Genomic DNA, 19042 nt, shown 5'->3' on the forward strand with positions numbered 1-19042 from the left:
CTTTGTTACCCTGTTCTTCAGTTGTCAGGACCCCCACGGACCCTCACAGAGCAGGTACTATTTGGGTGGTGGATCATTCTCAGCACTGCAGTAACACTGACGTGGTGGTGTGTTAGTGTGTTGTGCTGGTCTGAGTGGATCAGACACAGAAGTGCTGCTGGAGTTTTTAAACACTGTGTCCACTCACTGTCCACTCTGTTAGACACTCCTACCTTGTTGGTCCAGCTTGCAGATGTAAAGTCAGAGACGATAGCTCATCTGCTGCTGCACAGTTTGTGTTGGTCATCCTCTAGTCCTTCATCAGTGGTCACAGGATGCTGCCCACAGGACACTGTTGGCTGAATATTTTTGGTTGGTGGACTATTCTCAGTCCAGCAGCGAGACTGAGGTGTTTAAAAACTCCAGCAGCACTGCTGTGTCTGATTCACTCAGACCAGCGCAACACACCACCACCACGTCAGTGTTACTGCAGTGCTATCTTCAATAGAAATAAATTCGCCTTGTCTGAGCTGCAAGCTGAGACAATTAGAATATTTCTCTGTGTGGAGACTAACGCTGGGTGTTCAGATGATGATAAATGCTTTTATTCTTCTGCTATATTATGGTTTTGGTGTGGAGCTCTGTGATGACACACTTGGTAACTCTGGTATTCCAGTGTCACTGCTGGTCGTGTTGGGATCATTCGCTGCTCTACAGCACAATCTAAACACTGACGACACAGAGGGCCAGACTCCTAATTAAGAGAGGAGAGAGAGCCCCTGTGGGAGTGACCGTCTCTGCGCAGACGTTAGAACGAGGAGGCGTGCGACTGTGTCAAGAGCTCTCAGCACGTCGAGAGCCCTGTTAAGCGCAGGGGAAAATAAATCCAGCCAAAATGTAGCCTTTCACTTAACCTGCACGCTGCTGTGCGCTCTGCTGCACCTACAGAGTGTGAAACGATCCATCAGACACAACTGATCACGGAGATACTGTGGGTGAGTGAGGCTGCTCAAATGTAATGATAGCCAAACTGTGGTGTGGGTCTGTTTATGTAACTCGGTACAGAATGAGGTACATCAGGGTTGTACAGTGGCCAATGCAAGGTGTGAAATACAGTAATCAGATGTCTGCTTTACAACCAGCCAATAAACTGACAGAATTCTGTCTTATGAAACTTCATGCCGCAGCTTTTTTTTAAAAAACATTGTGCCACTTTTCCTGAAAATATGAACATACTTCATCTAGATGGGAGATTATTCCAATCCTTCATTTGATAGAGAATGTTATTTGGTTTCAGGGTCGACGCGGCGACGCTGCTCGCTTATTTATGGTGCGACCATCTGTTCCGCACATGCTCAGACTGAGAAATCTGAAAGCCAGAGTCAGAGTTCAAAAGCACTGAGAAATCTGATTACTGAGCTAAAATACAGCCTGTTTATCAGATGCATTCATCAGATTTATAGATCAGAGTGTGCTGTTTTCATGACCATTTAAATAGTCAGATAACTGCAGAAATCTGTAGTATGATCGGATTAGTGAGTGCATGTATACACACTCCATGTCTCAAAATCGGAATTCTGGGGGTCCCACCAAATAACCTTATTATGACGTTATGCTCTGTTAGAGAGAAACTGGGATCCAGACTCAGTTAAGCTCATTGTTTATCCGCTTCACCCACAATCAGCTTCTGTCTTTGGTGATCTTAACTAACTAGAGCTGCAGCTCTGCTCTGCCTCAGGGTGGCGCTGTAGCAGACTGATTCACTCAGTTGGTCTTTCATAGTCTATAAACTGTAACTCTGCCTAGGCTTGTTTGCAGTCTATCCTACTGTATGTGAATGGTGTGCCTGGACTCAGCTTTTTGATCAGGCATACGGTTTTTGTACCACAATCGTTAAATGACATTTTTTCCCCCCTGCAGGAGATTTATTAATACCCTGTTTCCTGTCTGGCCTTCTTCTCCTGCAGTTACTGAAATATTGACTCCAAAACAACTGATTCTTACGACTTATACCTGAATGGTGTGCCTGTACACAGCTTTTGGGATGCGCACTCCTCCACCCGCTACACTTTTTATGTTTTTTTCATCCCTCTTTCCTCCCATAGAGTCTCATTGATTTTTCCTCCACACAAACTCTACTGTTTCTTTGCCTGACAGCTACAAATCTGCATGTACTCACTGAGGACAGGTCCTCAAGCTCTAATCCGTAGACATACTGGCCCGCACTCCTCTATGTGTCATTTTTCATCCTCCCATAGACTCACATTCATTTTCAACAACACTTAGCAACTCCTTGGCGACCTCCTAACAGCCACTCAGTAAACACTCTCATACCACAGCAACTGCCTAATAACCAGTTTAACCTGTGCACTCAATCTTTTTACGTGTCGCGCTGTCACAAAGCAGCTTTAAAATCTGTATCCGAGTCACAAATGAGCGCCGACAAGGACGACAGCAGTAAGAAACCACCCCACACCTGGAGTTCCTTGTATAGACATGACGTCAACTATAGAATGAGGCTGGGTGGGTGTATCTAATACATCACCTCAACAAAGTAGCATGTTGGCACATCAGGAGAATAAAACCTCCTGTAGAAGCTCATGAGTATCATCATCTCTCGCTGCACTGGTTAGCTTTAGTGTTAGTTCATGTGGGGACACAAGCAGCTGATGTTATACCTCATAGAAAGAAAAATGGAGATGTTTAAGCAGAGTTGTACATGTATAAATAATTCCGACTAAAGTATTATACCTTTGTTCAGCATAAAGGCAGGTGACTCAGCTTTAAAATGATTAAACTGTCCAGGTCTAGAAAATGCCACAATCCTGAGACTGCAGGGATGGATTTTGGGGAGCTACATCACACACAGGATGGAAATATTAAAGCATATAAATAATTCAGTCATTCAAATAAGACCCTTCTGAAGTAGTTACAGAGAAATTCTGCCATGAGAAAAGAAACGTGGAAGATTTAATGCTTATATGTATAAACTCTGAATATGCAAATGGATTTTATGGCTTTAACAATAAGGAGAACCATTTCTCTTTCTCTCTCTCGCTCTCTCTCTATCTGTCTTTCCCACTCATTCTCTCTCCTCACCCAGTGCTCGAGAGGCGAAGGTTGCCATGGCACTCTGGAGTCTGTCTGGTCTCAGTGCCTGCACTACCAGCACCTGCAGAGGGACCATAACATTAACAAAGTCATGACTGATCCAGGACCAGTTACTAGCTGGCCACTTTACTAGAAACACCTACCTACTACTTCCACTAACTGGCCATTTTATTAGAAACACACACCTTCTACTTCAACTAACTGGCCACTTTATTAGAAATACTAACCAACTGGCCACTTTATTAGAAACCTTTCCACCATGTTATCGAGTGAAAGCTCACCTGCTGAAAAAGAGAGATCTTCTTTGCGATGGATGGAGGAATTTCCTGCTCGCAGGTGGAGCTCTGAGAGAAGGACAGCCAGAGATCTGCATCGTTCAGACACAGAGACTGATACAGCGCCGGAAACGTGGTCTAAATAAGAGACACGGAGAGGCTGGGTTTCATTTCTCTTCATACAGCAATCAGTTCCACCCTGATGTCAAGTCAAAATGCAGCAGTGATGGCAACGCAGCAATGTTCATATTTCGGATCTTTAATGAACTCTTAATTCAGAGGATCCATGACACAGCAAGGTGATTTTTATAAATCATATTTAGTTTTCTCATACAGAAATCCGGCTTAGCCCTGGAGCTCCTAATTCTAAATAATGAAATCATAACTGGGATGATCGACTGCAAACAAATCACAGTCATCATTACTCACCACCTCTCGTGTTGTTCTGATTAGTAAACCTGGCACAATGAGAATGAGCAGCTCAGAGTGTCTCACCTTGAGTAAAGCCAAAGCTGTGAGTCTCTCCTGATCGACCCAAGAAGGAATCTGTTCCTGTAAGGACCTCTGAGAGTCCTGTGCACAGAAATGGAGTCAGTCAGTGAGTCAGTCTTAATTGGGGGTGATAAACTGCTGTAGGCTGAATGGGTGGGGCTAAACTGCTGTTGGCTTTTGTGACATCACAAAAACTGTGATTTAGGATTACACAGACTGGGGAGTAAACTATACATTTTAAATTTAAAAATCTCGTTCATTTCAAGAACAAGACCTGTTCCATACCGCTTTTCTGACCATCTCTGCTACTATCAGTCCAGTAAACGCATCCCACTCCTGAAACAGACATAAACACAAACATGTTTGGATGTCTGGGTAATAAAACATCACATTGAATGTGTATTAGTAGATGGGAGTGTTCGTACGCTCTCCTGGAACAGCTCAGGGTGCATCCCCTTCACAAAGTGCAGCGCGAACATGAGCTGATCTGCCTGTAAGGAAACAACACCAGTACAGTCGCCATAGAACTCCATAAAACACATTATAAAAGTTTAGTCCACAAAGGCGAACACAGAGACTCGGTCCTTAACGGCTGTTACAGAACATCAATCTGCAACAATGAAAACAGAAGCTCGTACAGTAAGTTATTACAGAAGGGTATTACAATACAACTGCAGAAAGCTTGTAGAACTTACCAACTACATCCTAGCAACCACCTGAAACACTGCACTACTGCAACCATATGATGATTATGAATAAATAAACCTAAAAACGAGCAATTCATTCTATAGCCAAGCAAAGCCATAACAACCTGCTAAAATACTAATACTATATGTCTAAACTGTGACCGTTAAGGCCACCTCCTGTTCTAATCTACCTGTTCTAGTCAAGCTCAGTGCACACTTAAGAAACATTTAAAAACGTATCTGTTTAACTTAGTGTTTACTTTAAACTCTGCATCTCGTGGTACTTAGTCATTTGATCTGTCTTTTTTAAAAATATGATTTAAATTAGTACTTATAATTTCTTTTACTACTGTTAAGCTTTATCTCCTGTCTTGTAAACCACTTTGAGCTGACACCAGCATGAAAAGTGCTCTATAAACAACGATTACTATTATTATTATTATTATTATTGTAGTTGTTGTTACTATAACTATTATAATGATTACAGCAACTGCTCAACAACCCTATAGCAACTATGAGGATGTCACGCCTCCCTCCAGCCCAGTTGAAACTACAGACAACTTGGCCTCCTCAGACTATAATTCCCAGGACCCCTCGCTCCCTCACAACTCATCCAAATCCACTTATCATCGCCCAGCTTTTCCAGACCTCTACATCACTTTCACCTATTCATCAGTGCATATAGCAAGTCTATTCGTAACTACACCCTCTGTGCATACAGAGTGTTTCCTTTTCGTTAAACCATTTAACGGGTATGTCCTGTTTTCCGTTTATGACCTTAGTTTTCATCTTGCCACTTTGCTTAGTTATGGACCTCTGGTTTTCGGCCTTTCAGCATCATAGCTTTTAACTTAAGCCTTGTCTGTGAGCATCTGGTTTCGTCTGCCAGGTTTCGGCCGCTACAGAGGAATTACTTTATGAGCCTTATTAAGTTATCAAAAAATTCAACTTTTCAAGTGTGTTTAGCTTGATTTAATGTTTTTAACGCAACTTAAATTTTATTGTTCTCCTTTCCCCCTCCCTCCTGCTCTTTATCTCTAAAAAGAAAAGATCACAGAAAGACAAAACACTTGGGAGGTCAAAGGAGGATCTGTTTCAAAACGGGGACAGTGTGTGTGTGTGTGTGTTCACCTTAAAGAGTGAGCGACAAACGTATTCATACACCATGCTCTTCAGAGACGCCTCCAGAGTGGCGATCCTGACCTCAGTGCTCTCGCTCTCCTGAAACAAACACAGTAATAATACACGCTATCCATGACCACACAGTCGGACTCAGTGTTTCTCCACAGACTCCTGTCTTCTGTTTGGGTCTTCAGGGCTCTTAAAGGAGAATTCCACTGAATTGTAAATAAAGATTTAACAAATAGTAGTTTGGTGTGAATCACTCAGAATTGTCCACAGTGGTCATAATAGAAACCAGACGTCCACCTCTAAAAGCTCCTCACAGAAAGTTCCCACAGTAAATGGTTCTGAATGCACTGCCTGATGACTGAGATGCTGTTTTATGATAGTTCTTTACAGCCATTGTACAATCAGCTATTTTACACCAAACTACTATTTCTTGAATGACTTATTCATGACTGCGTTTTGCATTTTTTCTAATTAAATACAAAGTTTTTTATTAACACTTACATTTTGCTACGTTACACTGAAATAACCATGGCATAAATGTGTCACGGCAGATGATATGCTGTCATAAACTGTCAAGATAGTGTTCAGTAATATAACCGTATCATGGTACCTTTAGTAGTAATTATTGTAGGTTTCATAATACTTGATGTCATGATTGTTAACTAGAGCAAAACTGATTGTGTGACATAAACTGTTATGATATCAAACACTGTGGCATCTGTCATGACAATTAACAGGAAAGTCATTTACACACTGAGCATAATTTATTCAGACGACAGCAAATTAATTTGAATGTGTGTATAACTGACAGTATCTTGAACATCAATGGCAAAAATACAACAATATTTTATTCACTCTCTGCTCGTTTTTCGCAAACTTTCACTCACATGAACTTACTGGCCAGTTACAGTCACCACCCCTGTTGGCATAGCAACAACCAAGCTGTAGAACTTTATCATACATCAGAAGAATCTGAATCTCCAAAAGTAGCTCAAACTGAGCCACAAACATTCATCCATGTGGAAAAACTCAGTTTCATCTTCTGAATGAAGTGATGAAGCTCTTCACGCTACGTCAGTGGTGGTCCTACAGTTGTGTCTTTCCACTAATGGACAGGGTAAAGGTAGGTGTTTCTGATAAAGTGGCCAGTGAATGTATATGTAATAAACGGGGACATTATAAGCTGGGGCCTGGGTGTGTGTGTGTGTGTATAAACTGGGGCCAGAGTGTGTGTGTGCTATTAACTGGGTCCTGTGTGTGTGTGTGTGTGTGTGTCTCTGTGTGTGTGTGTGTGTGTGTGTGTTATAAACTGGTGCCTGAGCATAGGAGTTATAAATTATGGCCTGAGTGTGTGTGTGTGTGTTATAAACTGGGTCCTGAGCGCGTATGTGTTCTAAAATGGGGCCTGAGTGTGTGTGTTATAAACTGGGGCCTCGGTGTGTGTGTGTTATAAACTGGGGCCTGAGTGTGTGTGTTATAAACTGGGGCCTCAGTGTGTGTGTGTGTTATAAACTGGGGCCTGAGTGTGTGTTTTATAAACCGGGGGTTGAGTGTGTGTGTTATAAACTGGGGGTTGAGTGTGTGTGTTATAAACTGGGGCCTCAGTGTGTGTGTGTGTGTGTTATAAACTGGGGGTTGAGTGTGTGTGTTATAAACTGGGGCCTCAGTGTGTGTTTTATAAACTGGGGCCTGACTGTGTGTGTGTGTGTTATAAACTGGGGCCTGACTGTGTGTGTGTGTGTTATAAACTGGGGCATGAGTGTAGGTGTGTATTATAAACTGGGGCCTCAGTGTGTGTGTGTGTTATAATGTGTTATAAACTGGGACCTGAGTGTGTGTGTTATAAACTGGGTCCTGAGCGCGTGTGTTATAAACTGGGGCCTGAGTGTGTGTGTGTGTGTTATAAACTGGGGCCTGAGTGTGTGTGTTATAAACTGGGGCCTGAGTGTGTGTGTTATAAACTGGGGCCTGAGTGTACGTGTTATAAACTGGGGCCTGAGTGTACGTGTTATAAACTGGGGCCTGAGTGTAGGTGTTATAAACTGGGGCCTAAGTGTAGGTGTTATAAACTGGGGCCTGAGTGTGTGTGTGTGTGTGTGTGTGTGTTATAAAGTTGGACCTGAGTGTGTGGGTTATAAACTGGGGCCTGAGTTTGTGTGTGTTATAAACTGGGGCCTGAGTGTAGGTGTTATAAACTGGGGCCTAAGTGTAGGTGTTATAAACTGGGGCCTGAGTGTGTGTGTGTTATAAATTGGGGCCTGAGTGTGTGGGTTATAAACTGGGGCCTGAGTGTGTGTGTGTTATAAACTTGGGGTTTAGTGTGTGTTATAAACTGGGGCCTGAGTGTAGGTGTTATAAACTGGGGCCTGAGTGTGTGTTATAAACTGGGTCCTGAGCACGTGTGTGTTATAAACTGGGGCCTCAGTGTGTGTGTGTGTTATAATGTGTTATAAACTGGGACCTGAGTGTGTGTGTTATAAACTGGGTCCTGAGCGTGTGTGTGTTATAAACTGGGGCCTCAGTGTGTGTGTGTGTTATAAACTGGGGCCTGAGTGTAGGTGTTATAAACTGGGGCCTAAGTGTGTGGGTTACAAACTGGGTCCTGAGCATAGGCGTTATAAATTATGGCCTGAGTGTGTGTGTGTGTGTGTGTGTGTTATAAACTGGGGCCTGAGTGTGTGTGTTATAAACTGGGGCCTGTGTGTGAGTGTGTGTTATAAACTGGGGCCTGAGTGTGTGTGTTATAAACTGGAGCCTGAGTGTAGGTCCTGAGCATAGGCGTTATAAATTATGGCCTGAGTGTGTGTGTTTGTGTGTGTGTGTTATAAACTGGGGCCTGAGTGTGTGTGTTATAAACTGGGGCCTGAGTGTAGGTGTTATAAACTGGGGCCTGAGTGTGTGTGTGTGTTATAAACTGGGGCCTGAGTGTGTGTGTGTGTTATAAACTGGGGCCTGAGTGTGTGTGTGTTATAAACTGGGGCCTGAGTGTGTGTGTGTTATAAAGTGGGGCCTGAGTGTGTGTGTGTTATAAACCAGGGGTTGAGTGTGTGTGTTCTAAAATGGGGCCTGAGTGTGTGTGTTATAAACTGGGGCCTCAGTGTGTGTGTGTGTTATAAACTGGGGCCTGAGTGTGTGTTTTATAAACCGGGGGTTGAGTGTGTGTGTTATAAACTGGGGGTTGAGTGTGTGTGTTATAAACTGGGGCCTCAGTGTGTGTGTGTGTGTGTTATAAACTGGGGGTTGAGTGTGTGTGTTATAAACTGGGGCCTCAGTGTGTGTTTTATAAACTGGGGCCTGACTGTGTGTGTGTGTGTTATAAACTGGGGCCTGACTGTGTGTGTGTGTGTTATAAACTGGGGCATGAGTGTAGGTGTGTATTATAAACTGGGGCCTCAGTGTGTGTGTGTGTTATAATGTGTTATAAACTGGGACCTGAGTGTGTGTGTTATAAACTGGGTCCTGAGCGCGTGTGTTATAAACTGGGGCCTGAGTGTGTGTGTGTGTGTTATAAACTGGGGCCTGAGTGTGTGTGTTATAAACTGGGGCCTGAGTGTGTGTGTTATAAACTGGGGCCTGAGTGTACGTGTTATAAACTGGGGCCTGAGTGTACGTGTTATAAACTGGAGCCTGAGTGTAGGTGTTATAAACTGGGGCCTAAGTGTAGGTGTTATAAACTGGGGCCTGAGTGTGTGTGTGTGTGTTATAAAGTTGGACCTGAGTGTGTGGGTTATAAACTGGGGCCTGAGTTTGTGTGTGTTATAAACTGGGGCCTGAGTGTAGGTGTTATAAACTGGGGCCTAAGTGTAGGTGTTATAAACTGGGGCCTGAGTGTGTGTGTGTTATAAATTGGGGCCTGAGTGTGTGGGTTATAAACTGGGGCCTGAGTGTGTGTGTGTTATAAACTTGGGGTTTAGTGTGTGTTATAAACTGGGGCCTGAGTGTAGGTGTTATAAACTGGGGCCTGAGTGTGTGTTATAAACTGGGTCCTGAGCACGTGTGTGTTATAAACTGGGGCCTCAGTGTGTGTGTGTGTTATAATGTGTTATAAACTGGGACCTGAGTGTGTGTGTTATAAACTGGGTCCTGAGCGTGTGTGTGTTATAAACTGGGGCCTCAGTGTGTGTGTGTGTTATAAACTGGGGCCTGAGTGTAGGTGTTATAAACTGGGGCCTAAGTGTGTGGGTTACAAACTGGGTCCTGAGCATAGGCGTTATAAATTATGGCCTGAGTGTGTGTGTGTGTGTGTGTGTGTTATAAACTGGGGCCTGAGTGTGTGTGTTATAAACTGGGGCCTGTGTGTGAGTGTGTGTTATAAACTGGGGCCTGAGTGTGTGTGTTATAAACTGGAGCCTGAGTGTAGGTCCTGAGCATAGGCGTTATAAATTATGGCCTGTGTGTGTGTGTTTGTGTGTGTGTGTTATAAACTGGGGCCTGAGTGTGTGTGTTATAAACTGGGGCCTGAGTGTAGGTGTTATAAACTGGGGCCTGAGTGTGTGTGTGTGTTATAAACTGGGGCCTGAGTGTGTGTGTGTGTTATAAACTGGGGCCTGAGTGTGTGTGTGTGTTATAAACTGGGGCCTGAGTGTGTGTGTGTTATAAACTGGGGCCTGAGTGTGTGTGTGTTATGAACTGGGGCCTGAGTGTGTGTGTGTGTTATAAACTGGGGCCTGAGTGTGTGTGGGTTATAAACTGGGGCCTGAGTGTGTGTGTTATAATCTGGGGCCTGAGTGTGTGTGTTATAAACTGGGGCCTCAGTGTGTGTGTGTGTGTTATAAACTGGGGCCTGAATGTGTGTGTTATAAACTGGGGCCTGAGTGTGAGTGTTTGTTATAAACTGGGGCCTGAGTGTGTGTGTGTGTTATAAACTGGGGCCTGAGTGTGTGTGTGTTATAAACTGGGGCCTGAGTGTGAGTGTTATAAACTGGGGCCTGAGTGTGAGTGTGTGTTATAAACTGGGGCCTGAGTGTGAGTGTGTGTTATAAACTGGGGCCTGAGTGTGAGTGTGTGTTATAAACTGGGGCCTGAGTGTGTGTGTTATAAACTGGGGCCTGAGTGTGAGTGTGTGTTATAAACTGGGGCCTGAGTGTGTGTGTTATAAACTGGGGCCTGAGTGTGAGTGTGTGTTATAAACTGGGGCCTGAGTGTGAGTGTGTGTTATAAACTGGGGCCTGAGTGTGTGTGTGTTATAAACTGGGGCCTGAGTGTGAGTGTTATAAACTGGGGCCTGAGTGTGTGTGTTATGAACTGGGGCCTGAGTGTGTGAGTGTTATAAACTGGGGCCTGAGTGTGAGTGTGTGTTATAAACTGGGGCCTGAGTGTGTGTGTGTTATAAACTGGGGCCTGAGTGTGTGTGTTATAAACTGGGGCCTGAGTGTGAGTGTGTGTTATAAACTGGGGCCTGAGTGTGAGTGTGTGTTATAAACTGAGGCCTGAGTGTGAGTGTGTGTTATAAACTGGGGCCTGAGTGTGAGTGTGTGTTATAAACTGGGGCCTGAGTGTGTGTGTGTTATAAACTGCGGCCTGAGTGTGAGTGTTATAAACTGGGGCCTGAGTGTGAGTGTTATAAACTGGGGCCTGAGTGTGTGAGTGTTATAAACTGGGGCCTGAGTGTGAGTGTGTATTATAAACTGGGGCCTGAGTGTGTGTGTGTTATAAACTGGGGCCTGAGTGTGTGTGTTATAAACTGGGGCCTGAGTGTGTGTGTTATAAACTGGGGCCTGAGTGTGTGAGTGTTATAAACTGGGGCCTGAGTGTGAGTGTGTATTATAAACTGGGGCCTGAGTGTGTGTGTGTTATAAACTGGGGCCTGAGTGTGAGTGTTATAAACTGGGGCCTGAGTGTGTGTGTTATGAACTGGGGCCTGAGTGTGTGAGTGTTATAAACTGGGGCCTGAGTGTGAGTGTGTGTTATAAACTGGGGCCTGAGTGTGTGTGTGTTATAAACTGGGGCCTGAGTGTGTGTGTTATAAACTGGGGCCTGAGTGTGAGTGTGTGTTATAAACTGGGGCCTGAGTGTGAGTGTGTGTTATAAACTGAGGCCTGAGTGTGAGTGTGTGTTATAAACTGGGGCCTGTGTGTGAGTGTGTGTTATAAACTGGGGCCTGAGTGTGTGTGTTATAAACTGGAGCCTGAGTGTAGGTCCTGAGCATAGGCGTTATAAATTATGGCCTGAGTGTGTGTGTTTGTGTGTGTGTGTTATAAACTGGGGCCTGAGTGTGTGTGTTATAAACTGGGGCCTGAGTGTAGGTGTTATAAACTGGGGCCTGAGTGTGTGTGTGTGTTATAAACTGGGGCCTGAGTGTGTGTGTGTGTTATAAACTGGGGCCTGAGTGTGTGTGTGTGTTATAAACTGGGGCCTGAGTGTGTGTGTGTTATAAACTGGGGCCTGAGTGTGTGTGTGTTATGAACTGGGGCCTGAGAGATAATTTATAACGCCTATGCTCAGGACCCAGTTTGTAACCCACACACTTAGGCCCCAGTTTATAACACCTACACTCAGGCCCCAGTTTATAACACACACACACACACTGAGGCCCCAGTTTATAACACACACACGCTCAGGACCCAGTTTATAACACACACACTCAGGTCCCAGTTTATAACACATTATAACACACACACACACTGAGGCCCCAGTTTATAACACACACGTGCTCAGGACCCAGTTTATAACACACACTCAGGCCCCAGTTTATAACACCTACACTCAGGCCCCAGTTTATAACACACACTAAACCCCAAGTTTATAACACACACACACTCAGGCCCCAGTTTATAACCCACACACTCAGGCCCCAATTTATAACACACACACACTCAGGCCCCAGTTTATAACACCTACACTTAGGCCCCAGTTTATAACACCTACACTCAGGCCCCAGTTTATAACACACACAAACTCAGGCCCCAGTTTATAACCCACACACTCAGGTCCAACTTTATAACACACACACACACACACACACACACACTCAGGCCCCAGTTTATAACACCTACACTTAGGCCCCAGTTTATAACACCTACACTCAGGCCCCAGTTTATAACACGTACACTCAGGCCCCAGTTTATAACACGTACACTCAGGCCCCAGTTTATAACACACACACTCAGGCCCCAGTTTATAACACACACACACACACTCAGGCCCCAGTTTATAACACACGCGCTCAGGACCCAGTTTATAACACACACACTCAGGTCCCAGTTTATAACACATTATAACACACACACACACTGAGGCCCCAGTTTATAATACACACCTACACTCATGCCCCAGTTTATAACACACACACACACAGTCAGGCCCCAGTTTATAACACACACACACACAGTCAGGCCCCAGTTTATAAAACACACACTGAGGCCCCAGTTTATAACACACACACTCAACCCCCAGTTTATAACACACACACACACACACTGAGGCCCCAGTTTATAACACACACACTCAACCCCCAGTTTATAACACACACACTCAACCCCCGGTTTATAAAACACACACTCAGGCCCCAGTTTATAACACACACACACACTGAGGCCCCAGTTTATAACACACACACTCAGGCCCCATTTTAGAACACACACACTCAACCCCTGGTTTATAACACACACACACTCAGGCCCCAGTTTGTAACACACACACACTCAGGCCCCAGTTTATAACACACACACACTCAGGCCCCAGTTTATAACACACACACACCGAGGCCCCAGTTTATAACACACACACTCAGGCCCCATTTTAGAACACATACGCGCTCAGGACCCAGTTTATAACACACACACACACACACTCAGGCCATAATTTATAACTCCTATGCTCAGGCACCAGTTTATAACACACACACACACACACACACAGAGACACACACACACACACACACAGGACCCAGTTAATAGCACACACACACTCTGGCCCCAGTTTATACACACACACACACACCCAGGCCCCAGCTTATAATGTCCCCGTTTATTACATATACATTCACTGGCCACTTTATCAGAAACACCTACCTTTACCCTGTCCATTAGTGGAAAGACACAACTGTAGGACCACCACTGACGTAGCGTGAAGAGCTTCATCACTTCATTCAGAAGATGAAACTGAGTTTTTCCACATGGATGAATGTTTGTGGCTCAGTTTGAGCTACTTTTGGAGATTCAGATTCTTCTGATGTATGATAAAGTTCTACAGCTTGGTTGTTGCTATGCCAACAGGGGTGGTGACTGTAACTGGCCAGTAAGTTCATGTGAGTGAAAGTTTGCGAAAAACGAGCAGAGAGTGAATAAAATATTGTTATAAACTGGGGCCTGAGTGTGAGTGTGTATTATAAACTGGGGCCTGAGTGTGAGTGTGTGTTATAAACTGGGGCATGAGTGTAGGTGTGTGTTATAAACTGGGGCCTGGGTGTGTGTGTTATAAACTGGGGCCTGAGTGTAGGTGTGTGTTATAAACTGGGGCCTGAGTGTGAGTGTTATAAACTGGGGCATGAGTGTAGGTGTGTGTTATAAACTGGGGCCTGAGTGTGTGTGTTATAAACTGGGGCATGAGTGTAGGTGTGTGTTATAAACTGGGGCCTGGGTGTGTGTGTTATAAACTGGGGCCTGAGTGTAGGTGTGTGTTATAAACTGGGGCCTGGGTGTAGGTGTGTGTTATAAACTGGGGCCTGAGTGTAGGTGTGTGTTATAAACTGGGGCATGAGTGTAGGTGTGTGTTATAAACTGGGGCCTGAGTGTGTGTGTGTTATGAACTGGGGCCTGAGTGTGTGTGTTATGAACTGGGGCCTGAGTGTGTGTGTTATGAACTGGGGCCTGAGTGTGTGTGTTATGAACTGGGGCCTGAGTGTGTGTGTTATGAACTGGGGCCTGAGTGTGTGTGTGTGTTATAAACTGGGGCATGAGTGTAGGTGTGTGTTATAAACTGGGGCCTGAGTGTGTGTGTTATGAACTGGGGCCTGAGTGTGTGTGTTATAAACTGGGGCCTCAGTGTGAGTGTGTGTTATAAACTGGGGCATGAGTGTAGGTGTGTGTTATAAACTGGGGCCTGAGTGTGTGTGTTATGAACTGGGGCCTGAGTGTGAGTGTTATAAACTGGGGCCTGAGTGTGTGTGTGTTATGAACTGGGGCCTGACTGTGTGTGTTATGAACTGGGGCCTGAGTGTGAGTGTGTGTTTCACCTGTTTGGTCTGCAGTGCTCTGTGGAAGATGCGCAGGAAGGAGGCAAGACTGAAGCGGTACATGTTATTGATGCGGGAAAGATCTGTTATTACAAAATACATCATACTGGCCCTCTCAGCTAACGGGAGATATGCATCCCTCTCCTATGCAGAGAGAGAAAGAGAGAGAGAGAGAGAGAGAGAGAGATTAGAAGTGATGTAGCAATGCTGCCACCTAGAGCACATCTGGTTAGAAATCAAGTTTCACATGAAAAAATTAAACAGCTATTTATCTGCATAGTATTTATTTGCTCAAAAAATATATTTAGGTTTTTTAAGACAAAAGCACAGCATAAAACCATGCCAAGGATTAACGCCTGCTGTTGTCTATATGGTAAAGAAAGTGAGGTAACCAAGCAACCAATCAGAGCCAACACTGGGTCCAGAGAAATCTCTCTGACGTACACCTGGGAAAACCAGTTAAATATGTTAGCCCAAAAAGAAGACATCCTGGGGCAGAACCAGTAGGTATGACCCAAGATTTCATCAAATGCTTTACATCTGTCGCACAGTTTACATAAAGAAGGATAAATCTTATTTAATCTCTCCTTGAAATAATGTAATCTATGGATAACCCTGAATTGAATTAATTGTAGTCTGGCACTGATGGCATAAAGGTGTACTCTCCGTAAACCTTCCTCCCAGACCTTATCAGGTAGACCAACACCAAGATCCATCTCCCAGGCAGATTTAAAGGGAGCAGAGGATGCTACAGAGCAGCTAGAGAATGTAGTAACAAACTGAGAAACTAAGTGTTTGGACTCTGGAGGTTTCTGCATAAGTTTATAAAATGAATGCTCTGGCGGTTGAGTCTAAAAATTGGGTACATTACCTCTAACAAAATCTCTAAGTTGGAAGTATCAGAAAAAATGAGCTTGAGGAAGATTAAATCTTGTGCTTAAATGTGAAAACCCCTTTTGCCACCATGCAGAAAAAAACCTTATCAATCATACCTGGAGCAAAGCTGTGTTTGTGGAAGATGGGGGGAATACAAAGACACGTCTGGGACTTTACGAAACGATTTCATTTATTTCAGTATTTTCAGAGTTGTACAAAAGAAAACTGCTGGATAGGGGCTTGTTTGAGACCTCTGTTCTAGAAAACAAATAAGCACTGAAGGAGCTATTCTGCAATGCTTGAGCCTCCATATGGCTCCACTTTGGAATGTGAACAGTGGTGGCTTCCTCATCAGGAAAGCAATCCCGCCAGCACATCATGGACCTGGCATTGGAAGCCCAATAGTAATGATGAAAAATTGGTAAAGCTAGACCTCCATACGCCTTGGGCAAAAATCCTATTTATTAAAAATAAATACAAATAACATGAATACCGTAAGCAGCGCCTTGACCTATGTCAATGTGTTTGTGTAGTCATTTACAAACCTCTCAGTAAGCTGAACAATACTATATTACGCTGAATCAAAGCTATGGCTTTGTTCTTATTAGAAGTCTCGTTGCTCAGATCCGATCTCTCTGACTCGATGACTTCAGTAATTCAAATCTGTCATTAATGTGATGAACCGGTGTCCTGAAATGACCCTCATGCGCACATCCTATTCAGTAACGTCACGTCTTCGCTGAGAAGATCATTAACTCTGATCAGCTCTCAGCTTCATTATTAGAACCAGACAAAGGAGAAAAAGGTGAGATGTGTTTCTTTTCCACCGTTTACAGGCTTTAACTTCTGTTTGGCGCTGCTGCCATGGTAACGCTGAATGATGGCACATGCGCAGTGGATACGCAGTTGATTTAGGACCACATATGAAAGTAGTTGAGGTCAGATTTGAAAGGATTTGTGTCCACACAGCCCTAAAAACATCAGATCTCATTAGTCACATTAGGGCAGGAGGAATCTAGAACCAAACTTAGTTCTTCTAACTTGTTTTTTGAAAATAAAAAACTCAAGATAAATGGTACTATAGTGCTTCGGTGACTAAGACCTTTGCACAGCACTGCATGTCCAGATGTGCTGCATATACATACACAAACCCACCAAAACAAATCATATCAGATTGATCTAGAACAGACACTCACCTGGTCGAGGGCTGTCTGCAGTCTGTGAGACTCTGAGAGAGAGTCGTGGATCAGAGCACTGCTTGCCTTCGTCTGGTTCAGAGACTCAATCAGCTCTTTATTCTCCAGAATGTTCCCCTGAGCTGTGGCCAGAGTCTGCATACAAACACACACACAGTCAGTCAGCTCAGGTCAGGTCACACAACTGAAACACAACACCATAAAATATATCAGATACTCCAAATTCTGCTGTAAATTGAACTCCAGAGCTCCACGAAGACTCCAAGGTGTTCAGATCTGAGGATCAGTCCGGCAGAGAAGGCCGTGAGTGCGTATACATGCATTCAATATTCAGACCAGCATCAGATTTCTGCAGTTCTCCGATTACATTACATTACATTACTTTACATTACATTTAGCAGACAAACCCACACTCTGATCTAGAAATCCAATTAAGAAATCGGATAAAGAGGCTGGATTTTAGCTCAGTAATCAGATTTCTCAGTGTATGTAAACCCTTACTCTGATTTCTAGTGGATTTCTCAGTCTGTGCGAGATCAGACGGTGGATGTCACGAGATGCAGCAAAGCACTGTCGGAGTGGCTCTGAAACCAAAAGAAAATGTGCAGAATGTGGCTTGGCATTGTCTTGCTGAAATAAGCAGGACGTCTCTGAAAAAGATGTTGATTGGATGGCAGCAGATGTTGCTCCAAAACCTGTATGTACCTTTCAGCATTAATGGGGCCTTCACAGATGTGCAAGTTACCCATGCCATGGGCACTAACACACCCCCACACCATCAGAGATGCTGGCTTTTGAACTTTGCGCTGAAAACAGTCCAGACAGTTCTTTTCCTCTTTGGCCCGGAGGACACGACGTCCATGATTTCCAAAAACAATCTGAAATGTCGACTCGGGTCCCAGAGAAGCCGGCGGCGTTTCTGGGTGGTGTTGATATGTGGCTTCACTTCGCATGGCAGAGTTTTAACTTGCACTTGTAGATGGAGCGACGAACTGTGTTCACTGACAGTGGTTTTCTGAAGTGTTCCTGAGCCCATGTGGGAATATCCGTTACAGAATGATGTCGGTTTTTAATGCAGTGCCGCCTGAGGGATCGAAGGTCACGGGCATTCAGTGTTGGTTTTCTGTCGTGCCGCTTACTTGCAGAGATTTCTCCAGATTCTCTGAATCTTTTGATGATATTATGGACTGTAGATGATGAAATCCCTAAATTCCTTGCAATTGCATGTTGAGAAACGTTGTTCTTAAACTGTTGGACTATTCGCTCACGCAGTTGTTCATAAAGTGCTGAACCTCGCCCGTCCTTGCTTGTGAACGACTGAGCCTTTCAGGGATGCTCCCTTTACACCCAATCATGACACTCACCTGTTTCCAGGTAACCTGTTCACCTGTGGAATGTTCCAAACAGGTGTTTTTTGAGCATTCCTCAACTTTCCCAGTCTTTTCCTGCCCCTGTCCCAACTTCTTTGGAACATGTTGCAGGCATCAAATTCAAAATGAGTGAACATTTGCAAAAAACAATAAAGTTTATCCATTTGAACATTAAATATCTTGTCTTTGTAGTGTATTCAATTGAATATTGGTTGAAAAGGATTTGCAAATCATTGTATTCTGTTTTTATTTGTTTTCCACAACGTCCCAACTTCATTGGAATTGGGGTTGTACATGTTAACACATTCACTGCCTTTGTTTACGTGCAAAGATTTTTGCCAATCAGATTAAATACTTTCCGATAATAGAGTAAGACTGAGGAGTTTGTATCAGTCTACTCAACAATCCGATGAAATTGATTGAGCTATTAGTCAGATCATTAATGGATTATCAGGCTACATGTAAATGTGGCTACTGTGATGGGGCCTTATCAACTTTGAATCCATTGACAGAGGATCATCAAGAGGTACAACTGTCGGCACCGTACAGTGATGTTCCTCAAACGTTATGGAGTGTGATCAGTGTCTCCCATGAGGCGTCTGCCTGGAACTTCACTAATCCACCTTTATATTCCACACCTAGCGACAGCTGATGTGATCTGATGCAAATCTTTGGCTTCTTCAAACAGAAACGAGATGGGTTTAAAGAACAAAGATGAAAGACTCGTCAAACTTTCGCTTGAAGACTGGAA

The 19042-nt window shown here is 44.1% G+C and overlaps 1 protein-coding gene across 2 annotated transcripts in view; it reads right to left on the reverse strand.

Moving 5' to 3' along the window:
- The window catches only part of LOC108413322 (cytoplasmic dynein 2 heavy chain 1), a 181046-nt gene that overhangs the window by 57303 nt on the left and 104701 nt on the right, over window positions 1-19042 (reverse strand). For both annotated transcript variants that reach the window (XM_037546719.1, XM_037546720.1), the window contains 8 exons: window positions 16922-17056; window positions 14850-14993; window positions 5675-5764; window positions 4283-4348; window positions 4143-4193; window positions 3861-3938; window positions 3372-3503; window positions 3079-3151 (listed from right to left, as the gene is read on the reverse strand). In XM_037546719.1, coding sequence (XP_037402616.1) covers window positions 3079-3151; window positions 3372-3503; window positions 3861-3938; window positions 4143-4193; window positions 4283-4348; window positions 5675-5764; window positions 14850-14993; window positions 16922-17056 — 769 coding nt within the window. The remainder of the gene's footprint in view (window positions 1-3078; window positions 3152-3371; window positions 3504-3860; window positions 3939-4142; window positions 4194-4282; window positions 4349-5674; window positions 5765-14849; window positions 14994-16921; window positions 17057-19042) is intronic.

The sequence above is a fragment of the Pygocentrus nattereri genome, chromosome 17 (genome assembly GCF_015220715.1).
Source record: "Pygocentrus nattereri isolate fPygNat1 chromosome 17, fPygNat1.pri, whole genome shotgun sequence".
Lineage (NCBI taxonomy): Eukaryota > Metazoa > Chordata > Actinopteri > Characiformes > Serrasalmidae > Pygocentrus > Pygocentrus nattereri.